The following is a 17284-nucleotide window of genomic DNA, read 5'->3' as shown; positions in this document are numbered from 1 at the left end:
CTGCAGAATCAGTGCTTTCAAATTGTGGTGCTGGAGAAGACTTTTGAGAGTGCCTTGGACAGCAAGGAGATCTTATCAGTCAATACTTAAAGAAATTAATTCAGCTATTCATTGGAAGGTCAAGTACTGAAGCTGATAATTTGGCCCCATGATGAAAAGATGGGTCTCCCTAGAAAAGACTCTGATGTTGGGAAAGATTGAAGGCCAAAGGAAAAGGGGACAGCAGAGGATGAAATGGATAGTGTCATGGAAACAATGAAAATGAACTTGGATGGGCTTTGAGAGACAGTGGAGGATAGAACGGCCTGGAATGCTATGGTCCATGGAGTCACAGAGTTGGTCACAACTGAACAACCACCAGAGGGGGAAAGAAGTTATACCAACAGTGCATTAGATGTGCCTGATTTACATAATCTCTCTGATAATTTTTTTTCTGTCTTCTATCATCTTTTCCAATATAGTGAATATGAGGTAAAACTTCTGAACTATTTTAATTTGTAATTCTCCTATCCCCTTCCCCCCCCCACCACCACAGTTATATGTAGTCTGATAGTTGGCTTTAAAAAACAACTATGTATTGAAGTGTGGCTCTTGGTCTTAGATACATGTCTACTTCCTATATGTATTAGATATCAGACTTTTGCCAGAGATGCTTAATACAAAAGATGCTTTTTTACTCAGCCTTTTTTTAATCATCCTAATTACACTGATTTTGTTCTGTGAAAGCTTTTTAATTTTATCTCTAAAAAATTATCTAATCTTTTTTTGGTTCAGCTCCATGCCTTCTTTAAGAATTTTCTCCCTATCAGTAGTTGGGAAATGTCTCACCTTTCATTCCATTCTAATTTTTTTTAATTTATTTTTTTATTTTTAATTTTCAACATTCACTTCCTCAAGATTTTGAGTTCCAGATTTTCTGTTGAGCTCGTCCCTCCCCCCACCCCAAGATGACATGCATTCTGAATACCTCATCCCCTAGTCTGCCTTCCCTTCTATCTCTTCCCCCCCTTCTCTTACTCCTTCCCCTTCAATCTTCCTGTAGGACAGGATAGATTTCTATACCCTATTTCCTGTATATCTTATTTCTCAGTTGCATGTGAAAACAATTTTTTTTTAACTTTTGTTTTTAAAACTTTGGGTTCCAGATTTTCTCCTTTCCTCCCTCCCCACCCACCCTCATTGAGAAGGCAAACAACTTGATACAGGTTATACACGTGTGGTCATGCAAAACACTTCCATAGTAGTCATGTTGTAAAAAACTAACTATATTTCCCTTAATCCTATCCCGACCCCATTTATTCTATTCTCTCTTTTGACCCAGTTCCTCCTTAGAAGTGTTTGCTTCTGATTACCCCCTCCCCTACTCTGCCCTCCCCTCTATCATCCTCCTGCCGTCTTGTCCCCTTCCCCCATATTTTCCTAAAGGGTAAGATAGATTTCCATACCCAATTGAGTGTGTATATTATTCTCTTCTTAAGCCAAATCTGATGAGAATAAGATTCACTCATTCCCTCTCACCTTCCCCCATTTCCCTTCCACTGGAAAAGCCTTTTCCTGTCTGTTTTATGTGAGATAATTTACTTGATTCCAACTCTCCCTTTCTACTTCTCTCCATATAATCCTCTCTCACCCCTTAATTTTATTCTCCAGATATCACCCCTTCATCTTCAACTCACCCTGTGCCCTCTATCCATCTATCTATCTATCTATCTATCTATCTATCCACATACATAATAATTTTTTCCCTCCAACTGCTTTAATACTGACAAAGGCCTCATGAGTTACGAATATCATTTTTCCATGCAGAATGTAAACAGTTCATCCTTAATAAGTCTCTTATGATTCCTCTTTCCTGTTTACCTCTTCATGTTTCTCTTTAGTCTTGTATCTGAAAGACAAATTTTCTATTCAGCTTTGGTCTTTTCATCAAGAATGCTTGAGGGGCAACTATGTGGTGTAGTGGATAGAGCACTGGCACTGAAGTCAGGAGGACCCGAGTTCAAATGTGACCTCAGACCAAACACTTCACACTTACTAGCTGTGTGACCCTGGGCATGTCACTTAACCCTGATTGTCTTATAAAAAAGAAAAGATTGCTTTAAAGTCCTCTGTTTCACTGAATGCCCATTTTTTCCCTTGAAGTATTATGCTCAGTTTTGCTGGGTAGGTTATTCTTGGCTGTAATCCTATCTCCTTTGCCCTCTGGAATATTATATTCCAAGCCCTCCAGTCCCTTAATGTGGAAGCTGCTAAATCTTGTGTTATCCTGATTATGTTTCCACAATACTTGAATTGTTTCTTTCCAGCTGCTTTGCAATATTTTCTCCTTGACCTAGGAACTCTGGAATTTAGCTACAATATTCCTAGGAATTTTCCTTTGGCGATCTCTTTCAGGAGGTGTGATCAGTGGAGTCTTTCAATTTGTATTTTGCCCTCTGGTTCTAAAATATCAGGGCAGTTTTCCTCGACAATTTCTTGACAGATGATGTCTAGGCTCTTTTTTTATCATGGCTTTCAGATAGTTCAATCATTTTTAAATTATCTCTCCGGGATCTATTTTCCAGGTCAGTTGTTTTTCCAGTGAGCTATTATTATTTTCTATTTTTTCATTCTTTTGAATTTGTTTTACAGTTTCTTGATTTCCCATAAATTCACTAGCTTCCAATTTCTCCATTCTAATTTTTAAGGAAGTATTTTCTTCAGTAAGCTTTTGGACTTCCTTTCCCATTTGGCCAATTTTGCTTTTTAAGGCATTCTTCTCCTCATTGACTTTCTGGACGTCTTTTGCCATTTGGGTTAGGCTATTTTTTTAAGGTCTTATTTTCTTCAGTATTTGTTTGGGTCTCCTTTAGCAAGCTGTTGACTTGTTTTTCATGATTTTCTTGCATTACTCTCAGTTTTTCCTCTACTTCTTACTTGCTTCTCAAAATCCTTTTTGAGCTCTTCCGTGGCCTGGGACCAATTCATATTTTTCTTGGAGGTTTGGATGTAGGAGCTTTGACTTTGTTGTCTTCTTCTGGTTGTATGTTTTGATCTTCTTTGTCACCAAAGAAAGATTCTATGGTCTGACTCTTTTTGCGCTGCTTGCTCATAATCCCAGCCAATTACTTGAGTTATAAACTCTTTGTTAAGGTAGGGATCTGCTTCCATTGTGGAGAATGTACTGTCCCAAGCTTTGGGGGTTTTGTGCAGCTGTTTTCAGAGATATTGTAAATTTTCAGTTCTTCCAAGGTGCTATGATCAAGGGCAAGGTGTTTACTCCTTTCCTGGCCTGGGCTCTGGTCTATGCGTGACCACAAGCACTCTTTTCTGTCTTGTAACTGTGAGGAGGATTCCCTTTCCACAGCCACTAGAAGCTCCACCATACCAGCGCTCCTCCTCACCCCAGGACTGCCACCCAGAACTGTGACCCAGATCCAAGCATGGGCAAAGCAAGAGATTCCTGCCTCAGTACCAGCAAAGAGATCCCTGCAATATCCCACTGATCAGTCACTCAATTCCCCCTCAGTTTGTGGGCCAGAAGCTCAGGAGGCAGCCGCCACCCTGGGGTCACACTCAGAGACTGGGTCCGCACACCGAGCTTCTCTCTCACCACAGACATAGACTTTTCCTAGTGACCTTCTAAGTTGTCTCTAAGTTGTTCATGGGTTGAGAAGACTGAAAACCACCACAGCTGCCTGTGATTCAGTTCTCTGAGGCCTGCTCCAGGTTCGCTGAGGCCTGCATACCCACACAGATCTGCCCTAGCCAGGCACAATAGACTTTTCCAATCAACCATCTAGGTTGTCTTGGGCTGGAAATTTGTTTCACTCTGTCTTTTTGTGGGTTCTGCTGCTTTAGAATTTGTCTAGAGCCATTTTTTACATGTATTTGGAGGGGTTTGGGGGAGAGCTCAAGCACGTCACTGCTTTTGCTCTGCCATCTTAGCTCTACCCCCTTTTAAAAAATTTTTATTGTAAGGTGCAGCTGTGGTATAGTGTAGAGAATGGTGTATTTGGACTCTGGAAGAACTGAGTTTGATTCCTACCACAGACACTTAACTGAACTGCCTTTGTGACCCTAGACAAGTCACTTCACCTGTCTGGGCCTCAGTTTCTTCCTTTCCAAATGAGAGATTTGACGTAATGACCTCAAAGTCACTTACAGCTCTAATCTCTAATCCTATAACATGTTTGGGTCGAATAAGCCTTTTGGAATTTATAGTGATATATAGTGTGATGTGGTCTAACTGAGATTAATGAGGCTCACTTGACTTAAGAGTTCTGCAGTGGGCTAAGCTAATTGAGTATCTGCACTGTCCTGTGCCAGTATCAAATGACACTATCAAAATGCCACTAGACTGCCATGGAAGAGAGAACTAACTGGTCCTCAGCAGAAACAAAACAGGTCAAAGCTCTTGTGCTGATTAGTAGTGGGATCATACTGTGAGTGACTGCTGCACTTTGAGTCTGGGTAAGATACTGAGACTCAATGTCAACAAAAAAGATGTAATCTAACCTAATTTCTGCCAGACTCCTTTCCAGTTAGCCTAGTAATTCTTGTCCAATAATGAGTTCTTTACCTAGCGATTGGTGTTTTTGGATTTTATGGAATACAGAGCTCTGTACACTTTTGTTTTCAGGTCTTGTTTATTTAGTATTTCATTAAGCAACTTTCTTTTTTTGTTTCTAGTACTAAATATTTTTGATGACTAGCTTTATAATATGGTTTGAGGTATAGAAATGCAATGGGGGCAGCTAAGCAGTGCATTGAATAGACCACCAGCCCTGGAGTCAGGAAGACCTGAGTTCAAATCTGGCTTTGGACACTTGACACTTATTAGCTGTGTGACCCTGGGCCGCTCACTTAACCACATTACCTAGCCCCCACCCCCAAAAAAAGAAATACTGTGCTATGTATTTCCTGTGAAGTCTAGTTTACTCTTTTGATAAACTTTTTTTCCCATTTTTGGTTTTGGTAATTACCTGTTCATAAAATAATCTGAGTAATTACAGATACATTCCATTCCTCCTCCGTAAATATGTTTTATAAGTTATTAGTTATATGAGTGCTGTGTGTGTACCTTAGTACATCAGCTCCAGATACTGAATGAACCTTTTAAAATTTTAAATACTAATTCTTTTTCTATCACTTCTTCCCAGTTCTATTTGTTATATGCAGAAACATTGTTTTTTTCTGGCTTTAGGTTATATCTTGCTACTGTACTGAAGCTATCCGTATTCATTTTTCAGTTGACTCTCTAGGGTTTGCTAAGTAAATAGACATATCATCTACAAATAGAGATAGTTTTGCCTAATCTTTGCCAGAGTTTGTTCACATATTTTTCTTGTTATTTGTTCTAGCTCAAGTTCTTAGAGTCTCTAACATGTTGATTCTTTTCCTCAATTTTTAAGATGAACCTTCACACTGATTTTTAGCAGTTCAGATTTCTTTATAGATTTTATGTCTTTCATCATTTCATTCTTTGTATATTATCCACTGTTCTCTCTTACTTCTCCCTCCCTCCCTTTTATTCTGGTCTGGACCTTTGATTTCACTGATGTAGAGAACTCCTAGGTGTGGAAACTCCCTTGGCCAGTACAGATTTGCAATTCTTCTCTAGCTTAAAATCTTAGAGAGTTTCCTGAGAATATTGAAAGTTTGAATGACTTAAAACCTAAGGTATGATCCTACAACCCAGGTCATCCTGACTTAAGGCAAGATCTCTATCTACTATTTTACTCTGTCTTTCCTCTTCCTATTTACTTTTTATTATTCCTTTTATCATAATAAAGGCTGCCATACTGAAAACATTTTCACAAAAATTACACTTTATTTAAACTCTTAGAAAATAGTAAATTTTGTCCCAACTTCCTCATTTAGCTTAATGAAGGCTACTTTTTAAGTGAACAGTAACTTTATAGCATTTTCATTTTGAATTCATTCCAATACCACCTTATGTATTTTTTAATATAGCTGACTAAAAGTCAGGTAGGTGGCACAGTAGATAGAGCACTGGGCTTGGAATCAGGAAGACTCATCTTCATGAGTTCAAATCTGGCCTCGGACGTTTAATAGCTATGTGACCCTGAGCAAGTCGCTTTACATTGTTTGCCTTAGTTCCTCATGTATAAAATGATCTGGAGAAGGAAATGGCAAACCACTCCAGTGTATCTCTGCTAAGAAAATTCGAAATTGGGGTCATGAAGAGTCGGACACGACTGAAATGACTAAACAACAAAAAAGTTCAATACAAATGGTAAAAGTTAGGGTTTAAATTTAGGTAGGATTCAAATTTGGGAATTCTTGACTCAAGTTTTGTTGGTCTTATAACTCTTACCTGACAAATTAATATTTTACTACATGGATTTTGTAACTGTGTGTGATTGTGAAAAGGAGATAGCTATATTATCGTGTGAGGAGAGACAACAAATAGGTAACCTGATCACTATGGTGCTTATGAAATATTAATTTTTTTAAAAGTCAGCAAAGCAAAAATATCTAGAAAAAGACCACACTGATAAAGTTTATAGATCTAATATCCTCTTACACACATATGATCCACTATTCTACAACTTCAGACCTAACCTCAGTAGCAAGCTTTAGCTCTACCTCTAGTTCTTGGTGGGACATCTCCATTTACATATCTTCCTATAACTTCATTCAGCATATATTAAAAGGCCTAATTTATGAATTAATTTAAAGGCAACATGTGCTTACTAACGTACCTTCTATGTATCAAGCACTGAGGTACACAGAAAAAAAGTTAAATAATACTTGCCTTCTGGAAGCGTATATTCTTTTAGAGTGAACAGCCTGTCAACAAATATAAACAAGTGTCAGATAACTTTGGGTGAAAGAATAGTACTAACATCTTGAGCAATTGGTAGTGGCTTCTTATGGAAGAGGACATTAACTGAGCCTTGAAGGGAAAGTAGAAGTTCCAAGAAACAGATGAGGAAGGGAGATCATTTGAGGTATAGGGGACAGCATGTGCAAAGACAACAAGCAAGTAGGTCATTTTTGCTAAAATATAAAATAACATTTCTATAAATCTAGATCTTCTCCTGCTTTCCCCTTTCTGTCTGGAAATTTCATCCTTTTACCTGGCTGGAAATCTTGAAGTTGACACTCCTTCTTTACCTTTCCAATATATTCTTTGTTTCAATCTCCCTAGTGTAGTATTGCATATTAATCTTTGTGTAAGCGACTCATCTGTGTAGAGATTGTAGATAGGATGAAACCTCGATTTCTGAGCCTGGCATTCAGGGCCTTCCACAGACTGAATTCAACCTAAGAGTCTTACCTGCTTTTACTACCATATATGAAACCTGCTAAACTAATCTTTTTTCTGAATGCCTCTGGGCCTTTGTTTATGATCTCCCTTTTTGTGCCTTTCAGTTATTTATTCCTTCAAGATCTAGTTCATATTTTACCACTTCCTATGAAATCTTACTATTTATACACTACTTTGAGCCAGTCCTGTAGCATTTATTATCTTTTGTCATTCAGAATTCAGTCTTGGTTTTGGTACACTTTTGGCCAGGTCTCACCTTTTCATCTGTAAAATAAAAGGATTTTACTAAATTATTTACAAGGTTCTTAGAAACACTAAATTCTATAATTCATAGATTTTCACTGAAGATATTCTTTTTTTAATTGTAGGTATATCTGATAGTTCTTAATTCTTTGATTCTAATCAGTGTAAAATTTGCATTATTATTATCACACAAATTCAGGTAAAGAAAGGAACTGTCACTGGTTTTAAAAATCACTTACTGTGTTTTATACCTTCAGAATTTTATCTGAACAGATAAAAACCATTACGGAGATTGCTTTCCTTATGAAGAAAGTAAAAACCTTCCCTATATTCATACAGGAAAAAATGCTTCAATATAATTACAAATGTTTGTGAACAGAATATATTTGTACAACTAAAGCTTTCTACAGTTTTATGCCAGAAATTCCTTGAGGACAAGGTCTGTGTTTACTGGATCTGTGTTTAATTAAATTTTTTGTATTCCCTAAACCACCTACCACAGGGCCCAAAGAAAACTTAAGTGACTTGGTAAAGCTTTAAGTAACTTGTTTTCACTTGGAGTAGGCTGGCACCCAAGTCTTAGGATTTTCAGTTAATCTTTTGAATCACTATACTTACTTCAAGGATAATGATGTTTATTTCCTTGACCATGTGGATCCATCTTTATGGTTTTGCAACGAAAAGGTGACTATCAGTAATGATAAATGGGCCTTCTTTATGGAATTAAGGATTAACTATTGAAGATACATTTATACTTAAATTCTTACTAAAAACTTCAATGACCAATATTTACTGACCACTCATCACATGTATAGCATTCTGCAGTTAGTAGATTTTTTTCGTTTCTGTTTAAAATAGTTTACTATAAATATATAAGGACAAAAGCCATTCCTCAGTGAGTAAGTGGCCAAAGAACATAAACAATTCTTAAAAGAATTGCAAAGTATTAACAACTATATTAAAGAATATTCCAAATCACTAATAAAAAGAAATATAAATTAGAAAAACTGAGGTTTCACCTTCGACTCAGCAAATTGGCAAACGTGACAATAATAATGTGAGAATGGTTATAGGAGGATGACATGCTAATGCACTTTTGATAGAGCTGTGAATTGGTCCAACTGTTTGGAATTACTCAAAGATTCCACTGTCAGGCATTATACCCCAAGAAAATTGGTGACAACAAAAAAGTCTCTACATCAGTTAGTCGCAAAATTTTTTGTTGAAACAAAGAAATAGAAACTAAGTAGATGCCCATCAGTTAGGAAAGGCTAACTTATATTAATATTGGGATATTAATGTGCTGTAAGAAATAATGAATATGATTAATAGTAAAAAGGATAGGAATACTTACATGAACTGCTGCAAAGTAAAGTAAGCAAAACCAGGAAAACGAAATACTTAACTGCAACAACAGAAGTGCAAAGGAAAAAAATTTTAATGAGCACTTTATAATTGTGATGACTAAGCTTGGTATGAAGAAAAGATGTGAAAATGTACTATTTTTCTTTGTAGAAATGGAGGCCTGTGAGTGTGGCACACAATGTCAGGCTTTGTTGCTGTTTTGGATTGATGTGTGGGTGGGTGTGTTTTAGAAAGGATGGCCTTAGGGGAAATATAACAGGAAATGAAAATGGTATAAAAATTGTAGGTCTAGAAATTAAAGTAGTTTATCATTAAGTTTAAAGTTGTGTTGTGATCTCTTTTTTCCAGGAACCCTAAAGCAGAGTGGCAGTGGGCACTGGAAAGGGCAGCAATTATATGTCGATGGACATGGCTTCAGGCTCAGGTCTCTGACTTGGAGTATCGAATAAGGCAACAGACAGACATCTACAAGCAACTCAGAGCCAACAAGGTAAGAACTTGAAAGATAATTTTTAATCCTGTAATTTGGTGCGTGATAGAATTCCACCCATATATCAAAATTTTCCTTTGAGTCTTCTAACTTTGAGCTGTCACATTTAATTTTTGAAAGAATCTGTAAATTCAGTCAACTTACGTACCATATTCTGCATTTAAAATACTTACCTTTTGGCCTTGACCTATATTTGATTGACACATTGTGTCCCAGGGTCATACAATTATTAAGTATCCGAGGTCACATTTGAGCTCGGGTCTTCCTCTAAGCTCCAAGTCCAGCCCTCAGTCCAGTGTTCCATTTCATCTGTAAAATGGGAATAATAATAATTTCTATTTCAGAGGGTTGTTGTGAGGATGAAATGAGTAAACTTGTAAAGCACGTTGCAAACCTAAATTTTTTATAGCTACTTGATATTATTATCATCCCACTTACAGAGAAAAATAGGGCTTATCTAATATGTCACTTCAGGGGGGTGGTGTCCAATTATGTAATTGTTTAATGTATATACCCCAAAATATGTATATATATAATGCAATTGCATATATTAGAATCTTCTGTTGTTTGTTTTATTCTATTGTGTTTATAAATACCAAGCTGACATTCTTAGAATGATTGTGTTTTTATGATGACTGAACTCTAGCTACAGTGCCTTCTAAGAGTAATAAAACTTTGTCCTTGTACAATGACAGTGTACCAGAAGAATTCTGTGTGGTTCTTGTGATTATGATTTTCTTTTTTGTAATATTTATGGCACAGTCAATCTTTGTTTAGCCACAAAGAAGAATATCGTGCTGTCAACTCTGCTTATTTAATTGCTTTATAAGAAGAGGAAGCAGAACAGTTTTTACCGCTGAGCCTCATCTTTGGTGTCCAATTTAAGAAATAATGTTAAAGCTAAGTAAAATTGATAAGAGGATCATCTGCTCTTGGAATGCCAGTGATACTCTTCTTCTCTCTTGGGACTAAAAATTAAGGAATGATTTCGTTATTTACATTAGCTTTTTAACTGAGAAGCAGTGTGGTATATTGGAAAGAGTGATGGCTTTGTAGTTAGTAGAGACCTTAGGTATATTATGGTCTCTGATACTTAAATACTATAAGGACTGTATTATCATAGGCAAGTCAAAATCTTGTTAAGCCTCATTTTTCTCATCTGTAAAATGAAAATTCTTTTAACACTTATCTCACAGGGTTGTTGTGAGGGTCATATGAGATGGTGCCTATTAGGAGATTTCACAAATCTTAAAGGGTTAGATTAATTATTAATGTGTTTTGTTTGCAGTCACTGTATTCTTCAAAGTATTTGTGTGAGTGAAATCCTTTTAAAAAAAAAGATTACTTTACTAGTTAAAGGAACTATATAATGAGTTCTTTTGTAAAATGAATAATTGTAAAGTCTGAGATTCGCTGACATCTTCTCATTTCCCTTCTTCCTTTTCCCTCTTCCTCCCTTCCCCACCCCCGCCTCTGCAGGGGCCAGACTACTTGGGAACCCAACCATGGTTGAGGTTTGCTGAGGCTTCATTATACAAGAGTCTCAGAAAACTCTGGCCTGGACTAACAGTGGGTATCTCTATATTAGTGCATGTGTATTTTCTTATATGTGCCTTTCCAGTTCCTCCTCTGAGACTTAGCTACATGTAATACATCCTTACTTTGTAGTACCATAGCTCCGCATTAAGTCTCTTATTATACTTTTATATGCTGCCTTGCAATATAGTTATTTTTTTTGTCTTATGTATTCTACTAAACTATAAATTATGTATAACCACGGGTAATGTCATATTCTTATGAATCCTAACAACACCATACTTCTAGCAAGAACTCTGTCTGAATTGATAATCATTGGACGATAAATTTTTATTTGATTGGTTTGACTAAACTCCAGTCTTGTCTTTTAATATTAATAAAACTTTGCCTTTGTGTGATTATCTACCACAAAGATTTTAGATTGTAACTATGAATGAAGTGTTTGTGTATTTACTGTATTTCACAGCATAATCATCGTAGATTCTATGCCAATTTTTTTTGCAAGAAAGTGGGGTGCAACCGTTATATGAAGCTTCTTTTTTTTTTAACTGTGCTGGTATTACTTAAAAATCATTTATTATTAAACTGTATTTGGTACAAGATTAAGATGCATGCAATACTCATGAATATAATTAGGAAATTGGGAAGATGCAAGTCTTACCATATCACATGACTTACTCATGGCAGCTTCGCCAGCTCACCTTGTGCCTATGGCTCTTCATTGGGTTGAGTGACAGTACTCTTAGTACCATAGCATTCTAAACAAACCGCAAATCGGCTTTCAGAAATATACTGACAACATGCGTGTGCTGAGAATTCTAGGCTCATGGCTTACAGTGCACCAGAGATAAATGCATATCCATATACCACTGGTGAATACATTGCTGCTCTGTTTACTTTTTAAGCGATGTGATGAAGAGAATTATACTATGTGATGATAAAGCAATTTTTTGGACTGAAAAACGGTGTGACAATTATGCGGCGGCGATGGTTATGTGGTGAAAGACGGTATCTGCTTTTCTTCTCTGTTCAGTGGATGTAGTTTTTCCTTGGTTGATTTCTCCCACTCTTCTAATTATTGTATTCTTCACCACATTTCATCTGTTCTCTTAAACCTTTTGAGTGCTTTTATCATACCTATTTTTCATACCCACCCAGCAGGCAGAAACACAGCTCTTACCCTTGCTAATAACTCTGCCTGAATATTGATACCTATCTCACTGTCTCTCTATTCCATGCCTATTCTCCCCTTCTTCTCCTTTCTGTTTTCTTCTTCAGCTGTGTTATACATTAATTTCCATTTGATTATAACCAAGTACCTATTTATCTTATATTCTTTCTTTTCATCTACCACCTAACTCTAAATGAATCCTGTTTCTGAATATAATACTTTACTTATACTCCTTTCACGAAAGGTTCACCTTCTCTCACAACTTTCTTTAGGGGCAGATGAGTAGGGATAGAAAGTGGCAGAATAGGATGCCCTTCTCTTTAATTCCTCCAGATCCCTTATATCCATTTTATACCACTGAAACAGTTAATGTCTCCATTTAAAGTTTAGGCTATCTAAATAGATCCTCTTCAAATCATTCCTGTAGTCTAATACATCTCTAGACCCACTTCAGATCCTCTCTATTTCAGTCCTTCTATATCATCTTCATTCTGGTGTAGTTCAACAACCATGCTCTACTTGATACTGATGACCTAGGTTTCCAGTCTTTCAGGAGGCATTTATTAAGTACTTTCTAAGTTCAGCCCACTGTCTTAGGCACTAAAGATACAAAGACAAATGAAATAAGCCCTGGAAATGGTGCTCACAGTTTTCAAGGGGAAAATGCATACACAGATCAGGTGATACAAAGAAATTTGGGGGCAGAGAAGAGACTGGGAATGTTGAAGGGTGGTCAGGAAAGACCTATTATAAGACGTTGATCTTAAGTGAAGGCTTAATAACCTAATAATTCTACTTGGCACAGAGTGAGGAGTGTTTTATAATGCAGGCAGAAGGGAGAGCCCTATTCAAAGGCCCAGAGACAAAGGATGGAATGTTGCCTACAGGGACATCAAGTCAGCCAGTTTGACTCAAACTTAAAAATGAATATGGAAAAGTAATGAGAAATCTATTTGGAGAGATTGGCTGGAGCCAAGATTGTGTAAACTGTAGTCAAGAGATTGTGTTGCGTAGTACATAAGAGTCAAGAAGTCCTGTTTCAAATTTTTCCCTATCACATACATCCTATGTAACCACAGACAAATCAATTAATGTTTCTTAGCCTTAAGCAGCTCTTTGAGTCTCAAAGTTAGAGGTGGATTTTTATCTTCGTTAGTTAGTGAAGAAGGAATTGCCATGCCAACAAAATCTGAAGTCTTTCATGTATTGTCCTAGCTACATTACAATAGCATAGATACGACCTGGATATCTTCTTCAGAGCAACCATACACCAGGATAGCAGTAACTTGGACCTCAGAATGTCTCAGAATTCCTCCTGCTTTTAGAGGTTAAATTTGGAGGTAGCCCTCTCAGACCTAAAACAGCCTTCAGAACTTCAATGTCGCTCATTTGTTACAACTATAGATATCCCCCACGGTTCTGTCCTGGGTCCTTTTCTCTTTTCATTCTATCTTACTTGGTAATCTCATCAGCTCCCCTGGATCCAGTTATCATCTCTATATTATATAGATGGCTTCCAAGTCTGTGTGTCCAGCCCTTGTCTCTAGCCTGGGTTTCGGTCCCCCATCATTCACCTGCCTTTTGGATGTACCTCAGACTAGATGTTCACTATGCAAACCAAACATCTTCAGAAAGCACTCTTTATCCTCAAAACTTAAACTCTTCTGACTGTATTTTGAGAGTATTACTTTCAAGAGCACCACCATCGTCTCAGTCATCCAGGCTTGCCAACTTTGCTTTCATCCTCAAATGCTCATTCACACTTAACCCATATATAAGTCTGTTATCCAATCTTATTATTTCTCTTCATATTTCTTTTATACATTATCTTCTTTCTTACTTGGGCTATTACATTAGCTTTATAATTATTTTCCTGGGGCAGCTAGGTGGCACAGTGGATAGAGTACCAGCCCTGAAGTCAGGAGGACCCGAATTCAAATCCAGCCTCAGACACATAACACTCACTAGCTGTGTGACTCTGGGCAAGTCACTTAACCCCAACTGCCCTCACCAAAAAAAAAAAAATGTTCTCCTTGTTGCAGTTTTTCCCCATTCCAGTCTATCCTCCATTCCAGTGCCAAGGTAATTTTCTAGAAGCCCAGGTCTGACCATACCACACCCTCTTCCCAGCAAACTCCAGTGGCTTTCTGTTACCTCCAGGATAACATATAAAATCCTCTGACTTTTAAAATCTTTCATAATCTGGCCCCTTACTACGTTTTCAGTCTTATTCCTCTACGTAAATTTTACAACAGTCTGGCCATACTAGCGTTTCTGCTGTTACTTGTACCCAGTTCTCTGTCTCTTACTCTATACCTTGATGCAGGCTGCCCCCTGTGCTTGCAGTGTTCTCCTCCCAGTTACTTCTTAGCTCCCATGGTTTCATTGAAGATTAAGCTTCCGTCTCACCCTCTGCTGAAGACCTTTCCTAGGCTTCCTGGCTACTCTATTGCCTTCCCTCCATTTTCATTTTGTGTGTATATAGTTATTTACTGTTTTTCCCTTTGAGAATGTGAGATTGAAGACAGAGGATGTTTTTGTCTGTCTTTATATGTTTAGCACATTGTCTGAAACATAGTAAGCCCTTAATACATGCTTGCTGACTGATTAATTGCTAAAATCCAGATATGTGGTTTTGAGCTATAAGGGACCTTAGAGGCCATAGAGAGGCCTGCCTTCTCATTTTAGAGTTGAGAAAACAAGGCACAAAGAGGTGAGTGACTTGCCTAGACTCATAGCTAGTCAGTGTCTAAGGCAACATTTGAACCCACATCTTCCTAGATCCAAGTCTGATACTTTATATATTATTGCTATAGGACAGTAACTTAAGGAAAAGGTAGGCTTTGGTGAGGATTTTTTCAGGATGCGGGGGGAGTCATGGGCATATTTGTAGGCTACAGGAAAGAAACCAGTAAAATGGGAGAGATTGAAGATTGTATAAAGAAGGTTTTATAGAGGGGTCAGTCTGCTGGAGAAGATGATAGGGTATGGAGTGATGTGCACATTTAGAGGAATTGACGTTGGCAAAAAGATAGACCTCCTATTTGTCAGAGTCTTGAATAAAGGAAGAATACGTGGTGGAAGATAATGTTCAGTAGTTCTGAGATTATGAAAATTGAATTCATGGCAAATAGCCTCAATTTTCTTGAAGAAGTATTAATAAAATCCAGGCCAGCTAGGTGGTGCAGTGGAGAGAGTCCTGGGCCTGGAGTCAGAAAGTCTTCTTCCGGAGTTCAAATCTTGCCTTAGACACTTACTAGGTGTGTGACTCTGGGCAAGTAATTTAACCTTATTTTCCTCAGTTTACTTTCCTTATCTGTAAAATGAGCTGGAGAAAGAAATGGCAAACCATTCCATTATCTTTGCCAAAAAAAACCCCAAATGAGGTCACCAAGAATTGGACACGACTGGAAAAACAACTGAACCATAAAAGATCCTCAGCTGGGAGGGTTGGTGTAGGGGCTAATGTTGGAGGGCTTTGGGTATGTAAAAGCTTTTGTGGTGAGCTAGAATGTCAACTGTAGAAAAATAAAAGAACTTCTTAGCTATTGTGAAGGACAAATTGAGGTAAGATAAGAGAAATTTGTATTGGATCCAGTCAGCAGTTATCTGGCTTCCTCAGGCTTCCTTTTGTAATACATGTGAACAGAGGACCTAACTGGGAATAACCATGTGATAGGACAAGTGATTCAAGTGTAGAAAATAATTTTAAGCTAGTTAACTTTGGAAGGTAGAAAAATACTGACAGAGAAGGGTGCAGTGGGCCTGGGAAGTTATTGAAGGCTGGAAGGTTGGTGGTCCCATGGAAGAAAAAGAGTAAGTTTAGGGAGAAGTAAGGCATAGAGAAAAATGGAAATATAGGAAATTATTATCAGATAAATTAATTTTAGAGTTCTTAATGAGAGAAGTGGAATGCTTGTTAATGACAAGATCAAAGATGTGACTGTGACTCTCCCTGTGTTTAGCTAAGGTGGACTGTTGTTGAAGATCCCTAGTGTGAAAGTTGGGATCAAGAAGGGGAATTGTGAGTCTAACACTGAACTCATTGAGGAGAGAGGGAGAATACTCTGAGGGTGGGTAGATACAGATCTGGATCCAGTTTGAGTGATATATTTTGATTTATCACTTGATAAGAGTGAACCTCAGAGGTCCATAGAGTGCTGATCACAGTTGAGAAAGAGTTTGGAAATGATGATTGGGAAGCAACAAGTCTTCCAATTTCCCCTCCCTCGCCAATGAGTTGAGGGAGTGAGGTCTGGAAAGGATGGCAATGATGTTGCAATGTCATGTGGAGGGAGCTAAGTCTCACCGACTTCTAGAAGATGAAGAGAGGGTGAGAAGAAGAGTTCCATCCAAAACAGAACTCATCTTTAGGAGGCACAGTAGGTAGAGCACTGTCGCTGGAGTCAGGAGGACCTAAGTTCAAATCCAGTCTCAGACACATAACACTTACTAGCGGTGTGACTCTGGGCTAGTCACTTAACCCCAACTGCCTGACCAAAACAAAACAAACAAAAAAAAAAAACGCAACTCATCTTTACCACAAAACTTCCCCCACATCTGAACTTCCCTTTTACTGTTGAAGGGGCCACCATTTCCCCAGTCACCCAGGCTCACAACCTTGATGTTTTCATATATCTATATTTATATCTATTTAAATATATCTATATCTATATACATACACACACATATACATATATACACATTTTATATGTATGTATACATATACATGTGAGTAAAAGTTTGATTTTATTGGTGTGTAAATAGAATTAGAATTTTGAGCTAGAAAAAGAACCTGAAGATCATGTCAAGCCCTTCCATTTTATGGTTGAGGGAGCTAAGGTCTAGAAAATTAGTTTAGTGACATTACTGCTGGCATACTTAGAGCTATAATCAAGGTCTTTTGAACTTCATCATTGTTCTTTTCACTACATCAGTTTTGGAAGGTTTTATTCACAGAAAAATATTTTGTGATTCTGGGAAAGCAAACAATCTCTTTTAAAGGATTTTTTGCTTAAACAATCTTATGGAGAATTAAATGAGAGGAATTTTTTTCTACATTTCTATTTTTAAAAGGTTTATTTTGTTTCATAAGCAGTTGAATAACATCTTAATGAGTTTTTATTTGGTTGCCTTATGAATGATTCTTTTCAAAAGTTGTATTGCTGAATGGCTACTTAAAATTATATGTGAGTAGCTTAAT

General features: G+C 37.4%; 1 protein-coding gene across 1 annotated transcript in view; it reads left to right on the top strand.

Moving 5' to 3' along the window:
- The window catches only part of LOC114028008 (KAT8 regulatory NSL complex subunit 1-like), a 172114-nt gene that overhangs the window by 60901 nt on the left and 93929 nt on the right, over window positions 1-17284 (top strand). The window contains exons 2-3 of the mRNA XM_027842175.1: window positions 9233-9374; window positions 10854-10943. Coding sequence (XP_027697976.1) covers window positions 9233-9374; window positions 10854-10943 — 232 coding nt within the window. The remainder of the gene's footprint in view (window positions 1-9232; window positions 9375-10853; window positions 10944-17284) is intronic.

Source organism: Vombatus ursinus, unplaced genomic scaffold, assembly GCF_900497805.2.
Source record: "Vombatus ursinus unplaced genomic scaffold, bare-nosed wombat genome assembly UNPS02014867.1, whole genome shotgun sequence".
NCBI lineage: Eukaryota > Metazoa > Chordata > Mammalia > Diprotodontia > Vombatidae > Vombatus > Vombatus ursinus.
Note: the sequence above shows the minus strand (reverse complement) of the source record. Positions and strands in the feature narration are given on the sequence as shown.